We start from the raw sequence: 23,305 nt of genomic DNA, 5'->3' as shown, positions 1-23,305 counted from the left end.
GAGGCCTGTCCAGAAAACATCCAGCCATTGTTAATACAACGAGAACAGTTTGTGTGACATCAATGTAACCTGGCAGCCAAGGAGAGTGGACTGGAATGCACATATGTGAACAATGAAGACTTCACTGTACTAGTCAGTGTGGGCAGTAGACACCATTGAGTGAGCATGTGGACTGTGTGGCCATCTCAATGAAAATGACTAAGGAAGCAGAGTAACAAATCTGCATCAAATTTTGCGTTAAGCTTGAACATTCCTTTGAGGAAACTATTTGGATGATACAGAAGGCTGCAGCTATGGGCAACTAGTGATTGGCAGCTTCATCATGACTACACACCCACTCATGCATCAACATCTCTTGCAGAGTTTTTTTGGTGAAACATCAAATCACCCAGGTGAATGAATCACCCTACAGCCGAGATTTGGCACCCTGTGATTTATGGTTTTTCCTAAAACTGAAATCACCTTTGGAAGGGAAGAGATTTCAGACCATCAATGAGATTCAGAAAAATATGACTGGACAGCTGATGGCGATTGGGAGAACTGTGTGGGGTCCCAAGGCACCTACTTTGAAAGGGATTGAGGCATTGTTGTCCTATGTACAGTGTTTCTTGTATCCTGTATCTTCTTCAATAAATGTCTCTATTGTTCATAGTACATGGCTGGATAACTTCTGGACAGACCTTGTGTTTTCTCATGATTAGAATAAGTTTGTATATTTTGGCAGGAATACTATAGAAACAATGTATCCTTCTCAGGTGTACAACATAAAAAGCACAGTATGTCTATCTTGTAACTGGCATTATTTACTTGAAGTGGTGTGTTCCAGTTTTATTTACTATAATGGTACTATTTTTTAAATATTTATAAATATTTTAGGAGAGTTTCTTTAAGAATAAGTAAATACTTTCTTCTTAATCGAACTCTTACTAATATAGCATCCATTGATGATACCTGAATCAGTTTTACTGTGATGTTTATCAAATGGTGATTTTCTAACTTCATCTTTTTCACATGTATTTGTTGGTGCTTTACTATAAGGATGAACTTTATCTTCTTTCTCATTTATGTATTATATGAGAATGGATTCAGAATTCTTGTTTTACTCAAAGGGTTGTAATTTACTATTTGTTATTTATTTTGAGATTAAATTACCTCAGATTTGCCTTTTGGGAGCCCTTTCAAACTGCTTCTTGTGTCTTTTTGGACACATCGCCATCATTCTTTCCTTCTGGCACAGTAAGACATTTCAGGTTCACCTCGCTTCTTTCACTGCCCCAGCCTTGGAATCAGCCATTCCTTCAAAAAGCCCTGCTCCCATTTAGTAGGAAATGCTTTTCCAAACAAGATCAGTGCACCAGGGACATGCATTGCTACTGGGTTGTCATTTCTTCTCTGTCTGTTAAAACTTTGAGTTTATCCTGATATCTCCAACTCCAATTCAACACCACAGGTTTATTCTAGTCTTTCCTTTTTCATATTTAAATTCCCTTCTCCCACAATGAGAACCCTGGCTCCCCTTATCCTCAGTGTATTTACTTATTTGCTTAATCCTATAAAACTCTGAAAGTAGTTACAGAATTACTAATCCATCCTGCAAAAAACAGACTTCAGGTGGTACAAAGCTCTTAACCTCTATATGACCTTGAGACTTTACACAGGCAGGGAGTGAAAGCTAAGGCGTTTTTACATTGCCTACTTGAGTGTTAAGGTGTGCCTCAATGCATACACAGAGCACCTTTGCAAAGGTTGGAGATTTATTGGTTGAAGGCATTTAAGGAAACCTCTCTCCAACCATTACCCAGGTGTTCAGCTAACCACTCTGAGACATCAGTAGCCACACATGACGAGTACAGAATTTAAAGAATTAGTCCAGGAAAATCACTAAACAAACAAACCAAAAAAAAACCTTCTTGGGGTAAAGGAGATTCTGATTTTCAGTTGCCAAACTCTATCATTTAAAATGCTCAGTATTCAACAAAAATTATGAGACATGCAAGGAATAACAACAACAAAATAATGGTTTAAAAGTTCTGTCATTACTCTTAACTTATACCTGAAAATGTTACTCTTGCTTTAAAATTATATTTTTATGTATAGTGTTTCTTTATTTTGGAATAATGTACCATGTATTAGAAGGCCAGAATAAAGCCTCCAAGCTTTCCCAGGTGTACACAGCCTTTTCACAAATGGATGAACATCAGTTTGACATGTGACATTTGATTTCATTTTGAGTAAATTATTATTAATAGAAGACCAAAATAAAAAGAAAATTTATCCACAATTTTAATAAGCCCAATTTATTTTATGACTTATTTTAGTAATTATTGAGTCAATCCAGGTTGTATTTATTAGAATAAAAATCTAGATCTAATTTAAGAAAACATTAAAATACATTTATACATAAATTAAAGACTAAGTTCACAAGACTCAATAAAATTTAATTTGAATTGAATTGTGATGTTTTCTGAAATCTCCAACTTGAATTTGAGAGAACTAGAGGTAAGATGGCAAACTCTGTAGCTAAAGGCTTTATTTTCTTGTTCTTGCAGAAAGAAAAATGCCACAGGTTTCTCACAGACAACGATGAAGTTGATAGTATAGAGATGTTAATTCAAAGATTATCCACATTTCTGATAATGCTGTTTTAAGCTGATTTTTGAGATAATACCTTGTACAGGCTCAGTTTCCAGATGTGACTATTAGTAGAAAGTTAGTATAATAATCCAATAGCTGGGTAATCATTGCGGTTCTTCCCTGGACTGGCGAATAACGTCTGCTGAAGCTGTCTTATAAAGCTTACAAACAGAAGCAATTCTGAAATTGAGAGTTATATGTGACTCTAGCCAACAAAGGATGTTTTAGCTGTATTTCATGTGCAAAGAGAAATTTTATGTATAAAGTATTTTGTATAACACCTTGAATTATAACTTCTCTCTCTTTTTAGAAGAGCTCAGGTAATCATTAGACATTTAGTTTTCAGAGGTGGACTCCACAAGCAAAGTTTGCAGTTGGAAGTATGACACTGATATATTTGCCAATGATAACATGCTGGGAACTTACCCGTGAGTGGTGACAATGGAAGGCAGTCTGTTAGTGTTTAAATTGATGTACTTTGGGGATTTTGATCCTTCATAAATTATATTTCTATGCTTAATTGTGGAAACGACTTGGGGGGGAAGTTGCATAGCCACTTCTTCATTTATTTCATTTTCATTGTGAATGACACTTAGTAATTCTTCTTCCAGTTACATTACAACATTCACTTAAAATAACGCAGCTCCATGCTGAGGTTGCTCCAATTAAGTCATATTTTATTGGCTAATGATTTTACAAGTTGACAATGACCTTGATGTTTGTATTGTCAACACTTCTTGACATAAAGAATGATTTAGAATTAAGAGTGCATCAGTTTATTTTTCATTTTCTGTCTGTATGTTTAAAAGTCTTTTAAATTAAATTTCAGATCAAACATTTACCTGAGTACTGCTGAGGTTAATGAGTTAAGTGCTTGTTGATTCTCATGGTTTAAATAGAACAATTTTAGCATATACATAGGAAAAGGATTTTGCTAATGTCCTGAGTGGGGTGTGTGTGTGTGCATAACTTCCCTTCTACTGGATTACCTTAAGAATTGTTAACAGTTGAACCACAAAATCACAATAATGTAATTTAACCTGAAGAAAGCTTTTTGGGCATAATTTTGCTTATGGTTCCAAAGTGCTTGTTGAAAGAATTAATATAAAACCTCAATATATATTTTTAGGCTATAAAAATATGACATAAAAGATGATTTGTCAAAATGCTCTGTTTTAAAATAAGATTTTTAAATCTATAGGCTATAGTAAATTGGTGTTAGATACGCTTCTCCCTGAAATATGTGAAATACCTAATGTATCTAACCTGCCTGTATCATATCAGAGCAGAGTTTGCATCGTGTACTTCACTAGTGATTGTGCCCACAATCTGCCCACTTATGAAATTCTGCTTCATTTCTAAGTAAAAATCAAGTATAATGTAAATGAATAATTTTGCTCTTTTTGCCATTAAAACTGTATATGTACTTTAAAATCCATGGCTGTATTAGATAATTCCATTTGAAAGATGGGCTAGAACACTCATGTTAACAAAAAATGTATTGTGAGGCTTGACATTCTTTTCCTGAAGCTCTATAGGGTGCAGCAGTTTGGGGGTTACCACTGCCCCAGCAGAACGCGCTGCTTTTCAGCTGCTCTAGTGGGTGCTGTGGTTTCAAGTACTTCCTTGTTATCGTCTGCTGCTCTGCTGGACATGTCGGGCTGTGCCGTTTTTCCTTCGCTGCTCTGCTAGGTGTTACTGCTTTTGTCTCTGCACTCCAGACCCACAGCCGTCGGATGATCTGACTGCCTTACTTGTCCTCTATGTGTTGTAGAGATTGGTGGGCTAGCCCCTTCAATTTTTATGCATAGCTCTGATTTTTCTAAGACTGACAAGGGTCTAGGCTGGGAATCATGTTATCAGCTAGACAATCTACTTATAACAGTAACAGTAAGGCCACTACTATTAATAGTGTTGCTAAAACTTTACTACTACTAATAGTGCTTTATAGTGTGATAGCTTCACAGTGTGTTAAAATTAAACGTTCAAAGTGAAGAGGGGAAATTACCTTCCTGCTCTTGGTGTTACAATTCATTGGAAGGGATTTGCATATCAATAATCTAGGCAGATTGAGACCACGTACAGTGCTGGAAAAATTCCTAGTGGAACTAAGGAGGAATTCTTTTTATTTATGTAACAAGTTTTGCCAGGCTTCACTAAATTGTGGTATAAAGAGAGTCACAGTTACATTCATAACTCATATGTATGTATGTTGTCTCCTCCTATTGATGTGGAGGACCTCTAGCCTTCTGCAAAGTTCCACTTTCCAGGTGTTTCTAGAAGCCCTCAGGGGCCGTCTCAACCTTGCTCTCGAACAAGTCTGTTTCCACTGAGACAGCTACTGCTCAGCCAGACCCGTCAGTCTCTTGCCAGATGGTGCTCTCTGCTGGGCATTTCCACCAAAGTACTTGATCGCAACTAAAGCTGTGTGCTGAGCTAGGGGAAGTCGGTGGGATAATGCTCTTCTTTCTTTGTGTTACTCTCTATTAGAGTGGTCCATATGTAGCACTGATGTTTACCGGAGTTTTTATGAGACTGGTCTTCTACATTTTTATCATAGCTCCTTTGCACGCTATAGGACACAGGCATAAACACATGGGGGACTGTCCGTTAGGAGGCAAATTTATTCCACAGAAACACTCAGTATTTAGCATTGCTGCTCTTGACACTTAAGATTTTCTTCCTGGGTGAAGGTCATCATGATTAACTCCTTCCCATGTAATTAGTTTCACATTCACCTGTTGGCTGGTTTGATCTTATTTGTTCACCAGACATTCCTAGATGTTTGAATCTTACTTGGACATAGCTGGTAACTCCCTGTTTCTCTCAGCTCAAGCATCCTGCACCACCCTAAGCAAGGAACAAGCACAGGATTTATTAAAATCAAGCCGGGAGCACCCTTTAGAAAAACTGTATTTCCATTTCTCTATGAGATTGCATCTATGGAAAAAGAATCAAAAAAGTCCCATATCACTAAACGCAAATCACAGTTCTGTCAGACGTTGTGTTGGCCCCTGTTTAATTCTTAAAGATCAGGAGAGTGTTGAAGGGAGAGTTTACTTTTATTGTGTTTGCATTTTATAATATCTGAGGGCTAGTTGTGAGTGGTACATTCTATGAAGTAAAGTGTTTTCACATAGTGGGGAATTTTTAGCGCCGTTTCAGCTTTAGTTTGGATCTTGTTGTGGCAGCCCCAAGCTTTCTGGAACGGTGCTTTCCTAACTAGAAAGTTTGTCTTGATAGGGGCGAATGGCAGCACTCTGAATTTATTTCCAGCTGTGTATGCCAGCAGTAGAGTAGGTGCCGTCATTCTCTCTCATGACTTCGCGTAATGGCACCGGCGCAGATCTCCCCCTACTCACTACCCAAAAGCCCATCCTTACTTGCAGTTTTTGTCTTTCTGGGGACATTAATAGGGTTCAGCTGAGGTTCTTTCCATATGCAATGAGGTTTTTTTTCTGGTTCTAGTTTCTATATTTTCCAGAAATTTCTCAAAATTTGGAATATGAATGATACCTTCTCTTAGTGGGTAGCACTGATAATTTGAGTCTATTTTATATATTTCTCTCGAAATTTGGGTGGGAATGGGGCAGATAGAGGTTTAAATAACCATTTAAAACTGGGGTTATGTTTTTGTCATGAATATTGCTATTTATTTTATAACTAATTATAATGGTCATAGAGATTGGACCCACTGCTCTAGAATAGTTAATAGTCACCTAGAACAATTGACACACTGTTTTATGCAGCTAAACTATAAGTTTGTATTATGGGGATTTTATTCAGTTTCTCACATATTGATTTATAATAATTCAAGCTCATTTGAAAGGTATTTTTATAAATATGAATTAAAAATAAGTTAAATAGACTGAAGTTTACCTTTTGCCATCAGTTAAAAAATTGAGTTTTTAAAGTGTCCGTAAACAATTGTTCAATTTAGAAGGCATTAGGTCAACAGAAGAGAAGTCTTGTAAGAGAAGCTACTGTTCTTGTATTATACTTTGTTATTTTATTAGTTTTTATCAAAACTATGTGCTTTAATTTCTCTAAAGGGAACTTTTTAATGAATGGGTCATGCTTAATTTTAATATCTATTATAGTAGATGTAAAGGAAGGATGATAATTGATTTCTTATGTCACAAATAATTTCTTTAGCATTAAAAGACGGATCTTGATCTTAAGCATTAATAATAAAATGAAATGGGGGTGATGTTTGTTTTATTGTCATATATTTGTCACTCTTTCAAAACTTTATGTGAATATGTTATAGTTTTAAATACCAGGTCTTTAGAAGTTATTTAATATCTGTTGGTGATGTTTGAATTTTAATTTAATTTCTTGAAATTAATATAATTTCTATTTAATTAAGGTCACTTTTAAATCGATTTTCCCATTCCCTAAATCATACAATTCTGCCGCCTCCTTCCTTTTTTAAATGCCAAGAAGCTCATTTTCTTTGCCCTTAAGGCTTTCGGTTGCTGAATGTACTGACTGCCAAAGACGAAGCCGTTCTTGCTGGTCGAGGACATGCTGAAATGAGAGGCCCTTCTCTAGGGGCGCGGGCTGACTCGGGGGTGGGATGTGCACAGCAGTAATAACTTACCTTGAGATCATCATTTACCAATGAAGCCCCCTTGGCTAAGGTCATCCTTGCTTTAGCTTTAGACTTAAATAAAGTTAAAAATTGTTTCATGACTTACTTAAACTATATCTCATCGTCATTTTTTTTTAAAATAGGGTTTTTCCGGTGCAACTTTAAAGTACAAGGGAATACACTTTGGCAACTCTTTAAGAAGACTAGAGTTACCTATAAAGTCAGGGCCTGGGCCTGGACAGTATGATATAGTCCAGTAAGTAAAAAACAATAGTACACCTTTAATGTAGTTTCTGACTATAAAGTATTCTAATAATTTAGACTAGCCTATGCTGTCATAAATGAAAAATCAGTATAAAAATTCTAAGAAGTGTTATATTTTGGAAAAACCATATGAAAACTATTGTTTTTTGTGAGCCAGATCCTGTGCTACCCTGCTTTGCGTGTATCACCTCATTTAATCTTCACAAGTCTCTGTGTAGTTACACTTGTTATAACTATTTTATCAGTGAGACATGCAAGTGTCAAAAAGAATAAATAACATGTTTAAGACCATATTGCTATTAAGTGGCTAAGCTAGACTTTAAGGCCTGTTCAATTGTATAGCCCATGTATCTAAGTGCTAAAATATACTGTCTTTAATTATATTATAAAACAATCAAGAGATCAGAGAGAATATTTAAAAAGTTGACTCAGGATTCTTCCTATTGTCCCTGGCTCTGGTGTTTATTCTGACTACACGATAGATTTAGAAGGTATTCTCAGTGTGGATAAGAGCCACAAAAATAGGCTCGAGGTAATATTAATGAAATTTAACTAGCAAATACATTTCTGGTAAAGTAATTGTCTTTATTTCTCCTACTTTTATAGTAGGAGAAGGGTCTTAGACAAGGGTCAATGGAAGACAAAATTGAGTAACACATACCACATTGTCCTCAGAATCTACCATTCGTTTTCATCATTAATTTTTTTTAACAGGGTTCATGTTATCTGCCTTATTCTTTTTCCATCATAGAATGAGTTATCTCACGAGGAGTCCCACAGTGATTGCCTATCCAGTTAGTCTGGTGGACACATTCAGATACATCTATACAGCAGTGGTGGATATAGCTTAGACTTTTGTTGGATACTCCAGCTGCTTATTCATTGAACAAACATTGTTTGAATTCTTGCTATGTGCTGGTACTAAACTTAGTAACAGAGAATAAAAAGAATAAAACATGGTCCTTGTTTTGGGGAATTTGTACTCTATTGTCCTTTTGACTCTCCTAATATGGGATATACACTTTGTATTTTTATTCTTTTAGTAGTTACACTAGAAATTTAACGTGTATATTTAGCCTAATGAGATCTAAACTTACTATCTTTGTCATTCTTGCAAAGAAAACTGACTCTATCAAATGCTTTAACTCTGCTCATTCCCATGACACATGCTTTTATTATTCAGTATTTTAATCTACCCTCATTTCCTTCTAATTTGGTTGGTTTGCTTATCTATGCCTCTCTTTATCTGCCTGCCTGCTTGACCACTTTTACTGAGGTTTAATCGACATGAAGCAAAATTAACCTTTTGTAGTTCTCTGACGATTGTTTTTCATCCATTCTACTACACTTCTAAGTATCAGGCATAACCAGGACTCTATCTGGTCTGATTTTATGTGGTAGTATTTTTTAAAAATTGTTTTATTGTATTTTCCCATTACCATTTAGTCCTCTTAAATCCTCCTCCTCCCCACAATCACCACACTGTTGTCTATGTCCATGAGTCCTTTTTCCTTTCTTCTCAGTCCTTACACCTCCTAACCCATCTCCTATACCACCCTCTCCCCCACACTAGCTGTCTTCTGCTCTCCACCTATGAGTCTGTCTCTATTTTCCTTGTTAGTTCAGTTTGTTCATTAGATCCCACATATGAGTGAGATTATATAGTATTTGTCTTTCTCTGCCTGGCTTATTTCACTTAACATAATGTTCTCCAGGGCCATCCATACTGTTGCAAAGGGTAAAACTTTCTTCTTTTTTATAGCTCAGTAGTAATCCATTGTGTAACTGTCCCATACTTGTTTTATAAACTCATCTACTGATGGACACTTGCGTAGTATTTTTATAACAGCCCTTTTTATTTCTCCAACCTTGTCCCACTCCCATTTTTAATGTTACTTTTCCTTTGATCTTCATTTTTTCCCCTGCTTCTTCTCTTCTTCTGTTTGTGTTTTTACTTTTGCTTCTGGGAATGTGTCCAGACAGCTCCCATTCCAGACTACTGTTATTACCATTTGCATAATTGTCTTTTGGTTTTGATATCTTGACTGTATCTTTTATATGAGGTTGTCTTGGTTTCTTCTGGCAGTTGAAATTTTCTACCTTTTTTTGACTCTTGTGTTATTGGGTCAAGTCAGAATTATTCTGGGAGATTTGATACAGTATAAAGTGGAGAGGCTTGGGCACTGTAAATGGAAAGATGAGCTCATAGGTCTCTGTTTAGGAAAGACAGACCTAAATAATATGTGAGTCTTTTGATGCCTGAAATATAAATTTGTTATCTATAAAACTATTTAAAGTTTTGAAAACAAGTTCATTTATTGAATTTTGTGTAAAAAATGGATGAAGTCAGCATTTAATAGTGAACTGATATATTAAATGCATATTTAAATTATAGCGATGTCAAAGGAAATTAGTTATGTAACTTAAGCATTTGTTTCATGCTTTTCTGTTTTATGCTTTATGCTTTTTAACCTGCTTATGTTCTGGTTAGTTCACTTGAAGTGTTTCCTATGAGATTAAAAAAAATTCTGTTTAATAAATAGAATAAAATAGTAGTATAGTCAGTATAGCTATAATACTTGTAATAATAATAGGTAGTAGTTATTGTGTGCTTATTATGGGTATGTAAGGCATTAAGCACTTTTATGTATTATATACTTTAATCATTACAACCTTAAAAATTATTTATTACTATTTCCATTTGGGTGGTGAATCTAATCTGACCACTTAGAGAAATTAGGTGATTTGTTTAAGGTCACACGCAGGCAGATAGCAATGCTTGGATTCACATCAGGCTGTCTGACTCCAAAGCTTGGGCTTTTAATCACTGTTTACTTAGTTTCTTTTCTTTCTTCAGGTTGTGTAAATTTCGATGACACTAAGCTTCCCTTTCATTTTCAAAGATCTTTCTTTATGCTCCTTTCTGGATTGTTTTGTGATATAAATAGCATAGGATTATTTTTCCTATTTTAGTGATAATTGAAATACTAAGGAATTTGAAATTTTAAAGACTTTCAAAATCATAAGTAGAATACACAGGAAACTTTTTTAGTAGCTTTTTATTTAAACTCATGACCTAAATTCCACATCCTATTTTCTTTTGGGTGTCATTATTATAGTAGATTCATTATAATGCTCTGAGTTGGAAAATGCAGAGTTACTCACCAAAATAAATAAATGCATTTTACAAAATTTAGAATATATTAGCTTAATACATTCAGATAATATTATTTTTGCATACTTTTTATGAAGAAAATGTTGATGTAAAAATATTCTCTTAGCTTATATAAATATTTGTATATTTGGGATTGAGCACTCCTCAATTTCTTTCTTAAATTTTTTGAAGGAAAAAGACACCACATTATGAAAATGTTAACATCAAGAAAGATCAACAGAAAAATTATTGCTCACATCTCCCACAAATTTATGAAATGATGAAATTGCAGGAGGAAAAAGAGGTAAGTTGAAAAGTAGCTATTTCATCTACTTTCTAGATTTTAACAACATTGAATCTTATTCTGACAAGATTACAATACCCAGATCTATTGGAGCTAGTTGTCATTCAATGAATATTGTGAAAGAATCTGAACTTAAACTCTCCATCAAGTCACCACTGTCTCTGCTTATGATAAAGAGCTCAGCAACCCTAGGATTTTTTTGTTTCAACAGTGGACAACTGTTTCTTACAATTTCCTTTGCACCTGTCCGCTACTGATTCAGACCCCGGCTCACGGGGTCCATGTGTTGTGGCTGCAATAAACAAATTCACACAGACTACAGAAGTCCTGTGGAGAAAAAGGGATGGCATGGCCATTCTCTAAGTGAGAGAGGGCCCCAACCCCTGCCTGGACAGGCTTTTATTGTTTTTATGAGTACATTACATTGAGGATGGTCCTCATTTAAAAAAAAATTTTTTTTATTGTTATTCAGTTACAGTTGTCTGCATTTTCTCCCCATCCCTCCACCCCACCCCAGCCGAACCCACCTCCTTCCCCTGCCTCCACCCTCCCCCTTGATTTTCTCCATGTGTCCTTTATAGTAGTTCCTGTAAACCCCTCTCCCCACTGTCCCCTCCCCACTCCCCTCTGGCTATTGTTAGATTGTTCTTAACTTCAATGTTTCTGGTTATATTTTGTTTGCTTTTTTCTTTTGTTGCTTATGTTCCTCATTTTCTATACACAGATTCGCTTTAGGTGATTAGCTTTTACAGATAACAAAGGAAAGAATGTTGCTAATTACGTCAAAGATAAGGATATTACAGATCAAGGGGAAAAGTGGTTCAACTGGTTATGCTCCATACTTGGGAGGTTTAGCACAGACTTTAGGAAGTTAACTATACGCAGTAAACGTTTGCTGCCTCAATCCAGGGTGAGGGAGTTTTAGCAAAAGCAAGACTCATAGCAGCCTAGGTACAATGCAGGCCTGATTCCCCACGGAAGAACCTGTCCATGGGTGTGTGTCCTGTGTGCCAGACCGTGCTCCCCACTGGCCTTTCCAAGTGGGGGCTGGGCTACATTCCCCACACCACGTGGAAGGGTTCCCTATATGCTACTTACTTATTCTTTCTTTCCCTATGACTTCTTTTCAACCTCCTTTTATCTGTTCTTCCAGGCATTAATGTTCTAAATACCTTTGACTATTCTCATTATTTAACATCATAATAACTTATTTTCCATTGAAGTTATCAAGGGATCTCTTCTGGTTTGTGAATCTTTTTTAAAAAGCATATGGTAGTAGAACTAAACTAAAATTGTTGGTGTAGTCTGATTTGTACATAGTAAGATTTTCATTTTCCTTATTCTGGATCATGTATATTTCTTAATATAAAACCTAACTTTCTATTAAATATTTTTTTTGTAGATATCTTTCAGTTTACTCATTTGGAACTTGCAGGCAAATAAAACCCTGAATTTTTTCCCTTTTAGTAAATTATTATATTTAAACTTAAAAACATGAAGATTATAGAATAACATTTTAAAATGGATCCCTTTAGAGTAAAGATACATGATTCTCAGTTGAAAAATCAGTAAATATTTCACCAAGAATTTTGTCTGTATTTGATTTCCTTGGTCTTCCTTTGAATATTAGCAATGAAAAACATTGTTTACAGAAATACTAGAACAACAATAATAGAATAATATAGTATATTTTTTTTCATAGAACAAGTTATAATTCTCATATAGGATATTAAGTGTTAATTAGAATTGAGAGCTATACTGGTCTGTAGTGTTTTTTAAAATTTTTATTGATTGATTGTGAGAGAGAAAGAAAGAAAAAGGAAGAGGGGAGAGACAGAGAGAGAGAAACAATGATTTGTTGTTCTGCTTGTTTATGCATTCATTGGTTAATTCTTGTGTGTGCCCTGACCAGGAATTGAACCCACAACCTTGGCATATTGGGATGATGATCTAACTAACTGAGCTACCCAGCCAGGACTGGTCTGTAGTTTTCTTTACTTGCAATGTTGTTATATGGTTTTGTAAGAATGGGGAATTTTAACCCACCCTACCATTCTATTTTTAAAATTTTTATTTATTTTTTAGAGAGAGGGAAAGAGAAGGAAAGAGAGAGAGAGAGAAACATTAATGTGGAGAGAAACATCAATCAGCTGTCTCTCATACATGCCCCAAACAGGGGCAAAACCCACAACCTAGGCATGTGTCCTGACTGGGAATTGAACTGGTGAACTTTTGCTTTGTGGGACAATTCCCAACCAACTGAGCCAAACCAGTCAAGGCCACTCCAGCATTCTTTTGACATTGTTCCTGTAAATGCTGACTCTTACTAATAAGTAGCTTGTAGATAAAGAACACATTTGTATAAGAATACTAGGAACTAACTTTAAAAGATAATGACTCTGACCTCCAGGCATTTCCAGCTCTGGGAGGTTTGCTGACCTCCAAATATAAAACCAAGATGCTGTAAAGCCAGGATGATGAAAACCATGACGATGCACACCAGCCATCATTTGATCAATTCCAGGTCCTTATCAGAATGGACTGCGCTGGTCTGCACGCAGAGAACTTTTCAACCCCATCCCCTTGATCTCTTTGTGCTGCTTTCCCTCTCCCTCCTTATAAAAACCTGTGCCTGCACTGAGATGTGAAGAGGGCTTTGGAACATGAGTCTCCCATCTTCTCACATTGCTGGTATCTGAACAAACCACTGTCCTTTTCATCAGCACCTGTCTCAAGAGTTTCGCTTTCACTGTGGCAGGCAGCTGGACCTGTGTTCGGGTATAGTTTTGGTAGTGGGAAATGCTGGTCTCATAGAATGTGTTAGAAAGTATTCCCTCTGCTTTTATCCTATAAGAGGGATTGTAAATTTCTTTCTTAAATGTTTGGTAGAATTCACCAGTGAACCCATCTGGTCCTGGTTTTAGAAAGTTATTAATTATTGATTCAATTTTTTTTAATAGATATAGACCTATTCAGATCATCTGTTTCTTTTTTGTGTGAGTTTGTCAGATTGTGTTTTTCATGGAATTTGTCCATTTAATCTAAGTTTTCAAATATATGGGCATAGTGTGATTCACAGTATTCACTGATTATCATTTTAATGTCTATGAGACCTGTAGCGATGCCCTCCTTCATCAGGTTTTAGTAATTTGTATTTTCTTTTTATTTTTTTCTTAGCTTGCCTGGCTAGAGAGTTATAGATTTTTATTGATCTTTTCAAAGAACTAGATTTTGGCTTCATTGATTATCTCTACTCATTTCTTGTTTTTAATTTTATTGATTTCTGCTCTAGTTCTTATTCTTTTCTTCTGCTCTTTTTAAAATTTTCCTGAGGTGGAAACTTATATTTTCATATTTATACTTTCAATGCTATAAATAATTTCAATTATATGTACTTGACTAATGGTATTACTGAATTTAACTATGTCCTCATGTGTGCTGGTCTGTCCATTTTTGAGAGAGGGGTTTGAAGTCTCCAACTGTGATAACAGATTGATCTATTTCTTCTTGCAATTCTATCAGGTTTTGCCTCATATAGCTGCCTTGTTGTTGGGCATATACACATTAAGAATTTTTACATCTTCTTGGAAATTTGACCTCTTTTATCCCTATACCTTTCTGATGTCTGTTCTGGTCTGAAATTAGTGTAGCCACTCTTGCTTTCTTTTGGTTAGTGTTAACCTGGTATGCTTTTCCCCTATCCACTTACTTTTAATCTACCTGTGTCTGTATTTAAAGTGGGATTCTTTGTTTTGATTTTTATAAAAGTTTTTTGAGCCAAACTGATGCCAGGGAGCAAGATCTCAAATGCTCCCAAGAATAACAGTTTTACAGCTTCTTTTATGCATTGGAGATTGAGGGGGGGGCAGTGTAAGAAAGATCACATTAAGGTGGGAGAAAGCAAGGTGGGATTGGATTACAGGATAGTCAAGGTTATTTGCTTTCTTGAGGGTGGTTACATCTTAGAAGGATGAGTGTGAAGAGATGGTTTACATTTGAGAAGGAGGGGTCTGAAAGAGACATTTCAAAGATGTGGTATGCTAGATGTAGAGAAACAATAGAGAGGGCTTGTTTAAGGCAGAGATGAACCTTTTACTAAAAGGTTATGTGCTGGAGGTATGACAATCTACCATGACCTGCTCAGCTAGGAACTTACGATCAGATCACCCTCTGAGGTGACTTTCCATAGAACCCCCCCCTTTTTTTTGTCCATAGTTTCTCTTTTTGGATAGTCCAAAGGATGCATCGATGACCAATCTTTTGGTTAAGTAGTGTGGTCTCACAGCAGTAGTGAAGGCTCATTAATAGCAAGTCTCAATGTCCATGTCATCTTGTTGACCACTGGGGATGGGGCAACACTGTAAACATGAGATGTGAGTTGTGGCCAAATTTTCCCCAAAAGAGAAGGGAAGGCAAGTGGAAGGCAGTCAAGTCTTATGGCTTTCACTGACCAAAAAAAAGAAAAGAAAAAGAAAAAGAAAAAAAAAAGAAAGAAAGAGAGAGAGAGAGAGAGAAAACCAAAAACGACAACAAAAACCCCCACTCTGGACCATTTCTGTGCTGTGATCTGTTATGATCTAAGTTTTGCCTTCTGTCTCATGTGTTTGTACTTGGCATGTTATTGACTATATGCCCTATGCTGTACTTTACATCCCTGTGATTATTTTGTTAACTACCCATTTGTACTTCTTAATCCCTTTACCTCTTCCACCCAGTCTGCCAATTCCCTATCCTCCCTGAGAAGCACCAGTCTACTCTCTTTGTCTATAGATCTATTTCAATTTTCTTTGCTCATTTATTTTACTCTTTAGATTCCACATGTAAGTGAGATCATATTGTATTTTCTTTTTCTGACTGGCCACACAAAGTGACAATAATATAGACTGATTTGGGCGAACTCTCAATGTGTGCCTATAGGTAGCTGAGGTGGAGATTTAGTGGTGATAAAAACATTGTAAATTTTTTTGAGTTCTATTTAGAAAGTACTCACAGTCATTACTATTCTACTGTTCTTGCCTTATGCTGGACTTGGATGAAGATTGGACGAACCCTGTGGTTTGCCACTTTCCTAGCTGCCACCTGGGAAATGAGGCATAGGTTTTCTTTCTGAGTCACAAACCTGTCTGGTATAAACCACTGCTTCCCACCCCCAAATTTAGCATGCAGCCTTAGGATGAGGAAGTGCAGGTCTCAGGGCCCATTCACACATTTCTAAGACCTTTTGCTTTTTTTTTCCCCTCCCTGACCCATGAGAGCTTTCTCTAGGCAAGGAGAGAAAATGCATGGGACAAAACGGCCTCTGATGTATTTACTTCTCTTGTCAATGCTTGATCCCGGATGTTAGATAATGTCAGGATATTGCCTCTTATTCTGTACATCCTTTTGTCTGAGCTGCCCAAATGCAGGTGAATAGAAATTGAGAATATGGGAAGATATATGTGAGTACTGCAGAATTTTCAGTAGCTGTTATGAGCAAAGAAAGTTACTAATACACAGATTGAAGAAATATTTTAGTCTTGGAGTCCCAGGAATGGGAAAAAGAGCAAGGAGAAATGACTAGCTGTAAGGTTATGGAAAAACAACGTTTTGGAGTACCTCTCCCAACATGAACAACAGCTAAAGGAAGTATGACTTGGGAAAGTTGATGAATTTGGTGTGGGGTAGGCTGAATAGCTTTACTTTATTTCTTGGCCTTTTAAATTCAGCGGATGCACAGACTCCTAAAATAGATGATATGTAAAAATTAGTTATAGGTAATAATTCCCTGAAACTATTTTAGAACATTCTTTATTTCTATGGAGCCCATTATTCTTTCTGTTGCTACCCTGGATGTCACTCAGATTTCTGGCTTGTATCGACCCTTTCATGCTCCTCTTTTTGGCTTACTGTGCTGTAGTTTTCCTCAATGGTTCTCACATTTTTATAGAGTTCTTTCTCTGAATGCTCTAGCTCTGGTGAATTCAGGGCATTCTCTTCCCTTTAACTCCCTCTGAGAGGAAAATCACCACATATGCTAGAAGAGGGAATGTAATGTTTTCAGACTGTTTTTCAACATTTTTTATGTTATTTAGTTTTTAAATTTATAAGTTTGCCTTTAAAAGATCAGGTTTATTGAGATATAATTCACATGTCATGCAATTCATCATTTCCAGTCTACAATTTAATGCTTTTGTGTACTCAGAGAGTTATGCACCCATCACCACCATCACTTTAGACTATTGAACTCATCCCGATTAGCAGTCTTTTCCATTTGCCCCCAATCATCCCAGCTCTGGGCAATCACTAATCTACTTTCTGTCTCTGTAGATTTGCCTATTTGCACATTTCATAAATGGAACCCCACAATATTTGTTCTTCTGTGATTGAGTTCTTTTACTTGGCACAATGTTTTTTATGTTGTAGCATACATCAATATTTTATTTCTTTTTATGGGTGAATAATATTTCATTGAATGGATATACCACATTTTGTATATCAATTTATTAGTTGATGGGCATTTAGATTGTTTATACTTTTCGGCTAGGAATGGAAAATAATTAGTATAATAATGTGCTAAATAAAAGCATAAGAATAATGAGCATAAGAACAACGCTGACATGAACATGAGGGTACAAGTCTTTTTGTGGACATATGTTTTCATTTTTCTTGGGCATATGCCTGGGATTAAAATTGCTGGATAATATTATGACTCTATGTTTAGCTTTTAGTGGGACCTGTTTTACAAGGCAGGTGCACTATATATTACAACTGCCAAAGTCTAAATGTTCCAGTTTCTCTATGTCTTTGCAGCACTTGCTATTTTTTGTATCTTTGATAGTCATTCTTGTGTATGTGAGGCAGAATCTCATTTTGGTTTGTATGCACCCTTTCATACTTCTCTTTTTGGCTTACTGTACTTTGGCTTTCCTCTAAGCCAAATGCACTTCCAAAGACTAACAATTTTGAGTATCTTTCTATGCACTTGTTGGCCATTTATATATCTTCTTTAAAAAATTTTTTTCCCGTGTAAAACGTTGCTTAAGTTTAATGTTTATTTTCCCAATGGACAGCCTTGCCTGCACTCTACTTGGATAAATTTTACAAGCTAGCTTTCTGCTGCTTCTAGTTTTAAACTTTAACTATGTTTCTGATGACAAGAAATGCTGCAAAAATACTCTAGCTCAACAAAGAATTATGATCACAACGTAATTTTTATCCATTCTACAGTGTTTCATGCTCACCAGTTGATTTTTAAACACAAAGTACAGATAGATGCTAATGGTGGCCAATCTGGTGTTTCTTACAGCAAACCATTATTCATGCAACACTGTGCTCGAAGGGGAAGGCATGGGTTTCCTACAACCAGTCACCTTATAGAGTGCTTTTTGTACAATTAGTTCATGCCACATTTAATTTAGTCTGCATAACCTCCAAACTGAGGTATTATTCCAATTTATTAAAAAAAATTTTTATTGTCGTTCATTTACATTTGTCCCCATTTTCTCCCCCTTGCCCTGCCCACCCCCCTCTCCCACATCCAATCCTCCACCCACATTGTCCTTGTCCATAGGTCCTTTATAGACGTGTTCCTTGACTTGACCCTTCCCCATCTCTCCCCCGTTAACCCCTCCCTACCCCCTATGGTTACTGTCAATTTGTTCTTTATTTCCACGTTTCTGGTTCTATTTTGCTTGCTTGTTTGTTGATTAGGTTCCACTTATAGGTGAGATCATATGGTATTTGTCTTTCACCTCCTGGCTTAGTTCACTTAGCATAATATATCTTCTTTAGAGAAATGTCTAGTCAGATCATTTGCCTGTTTTAAAATTGAATTATTTGTATTGTTATTATTGATGTAAGAGCTCTGTGAGTTTGATTTTCTTTTGTCTGAACTTATGACTAATTTGAATAATATTATTTCTTGTATATGGGGTTATTTTAAGAATATATTTAACTTATGTCCCCAATAAACCATTGTTCTTAGAGGACAAGAATCTTTTATTCTGCTGTTTTTTGGTATCCCTATAGTTAGAGGAGGGAGATACATAATGTTTACTAATGCTTTTCTAATGAATCAATTACAGATCTGGAAAACGAGCAGTTTAATTGTAAAATTTGATTTTAGAGAAAGAATTCTTAGGTTTTCTTTTTCCTCCCATTTATCCTATGCTTTAGAAGGATAAGTTTTAAAGCAGTAAAATAATTAAACAAGTATACTCTTGGTCTTTGAATTTGAGCATTTTTTGATGGTATAACAAAATGTAATATATAATAATATGAATATAATATATTCATGAATGGTTGTGAGTTTTTAAATTTAGTATTCCTTGAGTTATATTTAATTCTGTTGTATACACAATGTTCCTTCAAGATGTCTTTGAATATATTAAGGCTTGTATTCTACTGCAAACTTATGTTAAAAATTACAAATGTCAACTTTTATTCAACCTGAATATTTTTCACAGGAATATATATTGTCTTTGTCAATAAAAATTCTTTTTTAATATCTTCCTTAACATCAATGAAGTGTTTAATTTATAGTAACATTTGACAATTTTTTCTGTTGAAGTTCTTTGATGTAGTAATGCAAAATTTATGAAGTTGCTGTATTAGCTTCTTATCTGTTAAAAAAACAGTAAAATTTCACTAGGTGGCGCCAATACTTTGGATCTTTATTGACACAACACCTTATTTATTCATCTCCCACTCATTAAAACAAATGTTTAAAAATTATGTGGTAAGATATGAGAAGTTGCCTTGTAGTTTTACTGAGCAAACCTAAATTGGAAATTTTAATTCTTTGGAAGTTCTGCCAAAATGATGTAACTCGGAACTATATATATTTAAAATGTTATTTAAATTATGATTGCGAGTGAAATTATAGAGCTGTCAGTTTTCTATTTATATATATAAATTTATCAAAATTGTTAAAATTTGAAAAGTTATAGTTTAAAGAAATAATTTATAAACTAGATTTCTTTCCTGAATTAGTAGATTACCTAAGTATAATTTACTAAACTTAAATAGATCTCAAGTAGAAAGGCATGGTTTCATATAAGTAAAAATATGCTAAAAAGATGAACAACAAAGACATAAGGGGCAGAAATAATATATAGCCTTTTGTGATTATTTTTTTAACACTAGCATTAGATTATCATGAATGGTTTTGTCTTATGGCTGGATTATTCCATTATTTCTGATGCAAAAAATTTACCATTTTACTTTTCATTGCTAGTCTTTAATATACATTGAACTGCCTAATGGGTTGCCATTGTAACAGGCACTTGCGCTTTGTATCTGTTAGTAATGTGTAGTGGTGGCTTGAAAGTACTTGTGTTTTAGGATAAGCAGATTTATGAAGATTTGTACACATTGAAAGTGTTTTTCTCCTTCAAATACAAATTATTTGTTTGTGTTGTGGTTACTGCATCAAATGTCTGAGTTCTTACTTTTCTTATTTTCTAAGAAAACTTTTCCAAGTTTTAAATTATGGGTTTCAAAGAGGAGGAAAAAGATGCCAAGAAGATGTGAAGAAAACATTGTATCATTAAAAGATAAATGGACAAAATTATGTGTGAGAAAAGGAATGGGGAAGAGGTTGGGATATTTATGAATTGCTTAAATAGGGATTCGATATCTTTTGGAAGAAAATCTGGTATCTTTAAATCTAATTGTAAAATAGTTTATATTGTTATTAGTGAGTTTACACACTGACGTCATACTCATTCTTGGTAAAATTTTAGGAACTATATAAAATAAATAAAGCATTCTTGCATTTATTCATGGTTTAGTGGTGAAGAGTTCAGGCTTTGGAATCACACTGCAGTTTTCTGCTCCCATACTGTGTGATTTGGGCAAGTTATTTTGCCACGCTAAAGCTAAATATATTTCCTGCCAAATCTTGAAAGTAATATCTACAAAAAGGTTATTGGGAGAATCCAGTGAGATGGAGATTTAGGAATTAGAGTTTGGGTTAAGTTACATAATGAGGAGGAGTGAGGATTGAGCTGCAAGATTGACAACATTTTTTTTAGAGCAGGCCCCACCCTAAAGGCTTCATTTTATTTATATTTTGACATTCAACATTACTTTATATTAGTTTCAATACAAATAACAGTTTTCTTGGAGTTGCCTTAGAATTGGTGTAAGCCTGTTTACCTATGTATATTGCATGTGTGTTGACATCAGGGACTTTATTTTTACTTATCTATGTTTCCCACAGCATGATGGACAATTTTACACAAAGAACAAGTTGTTTCATAAATACCTGTTTAAATATTTTGGTCAAATTTATTATTTAAGCAACCCAAAATCATAACGAAGAGAAGACATTTTAATTGAGTTTCTTAAAAGCATTTTAAAGAGCCAGGTAAAGTGTTACATGCGAACATGACCAAGTGTTTTCCATCCTCAGGAAACTGAACAGACATCACTGAGGACAAATAAGGTGGGGAATTGAGAATTTCAACATGATTCTTTTTCTGAGTCACCTAAACACAGAGATTATGAAATATGTGGGTTTAAAAGTTTGACTCTACCAGATTTTCATTGTGTGATTAAGGCCTAAAGAATATGGTAAATGGAAGAATTTTGAAGATATTTGGCTCTTAGTCAATGGCCATTAAAACAGGATATTACATCCATTAGCAATGGCTGCTTTATGAAACTATGCAATTTAAATGCAGTAATAGTAAATAATTCCAATTTTTATTTCCAAATCACTGTCTTTCACTTTCTTAAAGGACTCTATAAAGGGTCCAGCACTCTCTTTAAAAAAGTGGTACTTTTTTAACAGCATAAAGAGAAGTGAATGATGTTAATATTGTAGAAAATTTTACTCTCCAAATCTGTTTATATGTGACTACTTAAACATAAGGGGACTGTCTGGAAAAAGTCCAGCCATTATTAATATAATGAGAACAGTTTGTGTGACTTCGACGTAACCTGGCAGCCAAGGAGAGTGGACTGGAATGTGCATGTGTGAACAATGATGACTACACTCTACTGGTCAGTAAGAGTGGTAGATGCTGCTGAGTGAGCATGTGTACTGTGTGGCCACCACATTCAAAATAACTGAGTACAGCAATGAATCTGCATCCAATTTTGCATTAAACTTGAACGTTCCTCTGTGGAAATTACTTGGATGACTCAGAAGGCCACAGCTATGGGTGACTGGCAGCTTCATCACGACAACACAGCTGCTCGTGCATCACGTCTTGTGCAGTATTTTGGCGAGATGTCAAACCATCCAGGTCACTCAACCCCTCTACCGCCAAGATTTGGCACCCTGCAACTTCTGGCTTTTCCCTAAACTAAAATCACCTTTGAAAGGAAAGAGATTTCAGACCATCAATGAGATTCAGGGAAATACAACGGGGCAACTGATGTCAATTGGGAGAACTGTATGAGGTCCCAAGGTGCCTACTTTGAATGGGACTGAGGCATCATTGTCCTGTGTACAATGTTCCTTGTATATTGTATCTTCTTCAGTAAATGACTCTATTTTTGATAGTACATGGCTGGAGACTTTCTAGACAGTACATACACACTTTATGATTGGAACATGTAGAGAGGAGTATTTAATCAGATTCATTCTTATTCCTGCAATTGCCTTGGTTGTTGTAATTTTACATCTCCAAACAACTGTTTTAAAAGAGCAGTTGTTAAAATGGTAATTCAGATTATTGAAACTCTGATTTTGACTCTACCACTGACCTGCAGTACAGGGAAGGAATGTAAATATTTCTGGACTTGACTGTATTTACTTAAAATATGATAATAATGATAAAGGATATGCTTTAAGCAAAGAAGCAAGAAATATACCTTTGGTGCATAATTTGATCTGGGAGAGGTTCCTGAGAGCCACTGGGTAACAGAGTAAATGTTAAGCTGGGCGGGTCTTCTCTTTTTCGTGACTGGGAAATGTGATGACTCATACAACCCGTGGCCTGAGGGCTGCCTGCGGCCTAGCATGACTATGAATGCAGCCCCACACAAAATAGTAAATTTACTTAAAACTTTTCTTTTGCTCAAATCCCGCCCCCCCAAAAAACCCCTCAAAACAAATAACAGTTTTCTGATTTTCCCTCTAAGGTAAATCAGATCTGGGGCACTCCGTCTGTGCAGAGGCCACCAGATGGTGTGGGACTAAACAGAGTGAACCTGGCTTGCGTGCTTGTGGTAAGGTCAGTGTGCCTTAACACAGAAAGCAAGTTCAAATTAGAGCGCAGGAGGAAGAAGCTGAAGAAATTTCCAGAGGCATAGAGTGGAACATAGTTGCAGGTGTTTTATTTAGGCCTCATTGGTGGGTGGGGAATGTACTGTAAGGAGAGCTGAACTGTCTTCATAACTTTCTCATAATCTTGTTTCTCCTATA

At 35.6% G+C, this 23,305-nt stretch overlaps 1 protein-coding gene across 1 annotated transcript in view; it reads left to right on the top strand.

The window, feature by feature from the left end:
* STPG2 (sperm tail PG-rich repeat containing 2) overlaps positions 1-23,305 on the top strand; it is a 141,812-nt gene that overhangs the window by 29,290 nt on the left and 89,217 nt on the right. The window contains 2 exon segments of the mRNA XM_053922906.1: positions 7,372-7,484; positions 10,839-10,950. Of these exon segments, the coding sequence (XP_053778881.1) occupies positions 7,372-7,484; positions 10,839-10,950 (225 nt within the window).

This window comes from Desmodus rotundus, chromosome 4, assembly GCF_022682495.2.
Source record: "Desmodus rotundus isolate HL8 chromosome 4, HLdesRot8A.1, whole genome shotgun sequence".
In the NCBI taxonomy this organism is placed as follows: domain Eukaryota; kingdom Metazoa; phylum Chordata; class Mammalia; order Chiroptera; family Phyllostomidae; genus Desmodus; species Desmodus rotundus.
The sequence above is the reverse complement of the archived record's forward strand: the minus strand, read 5'-3'. Positions and strand labels throughout refer to the sequence as shown.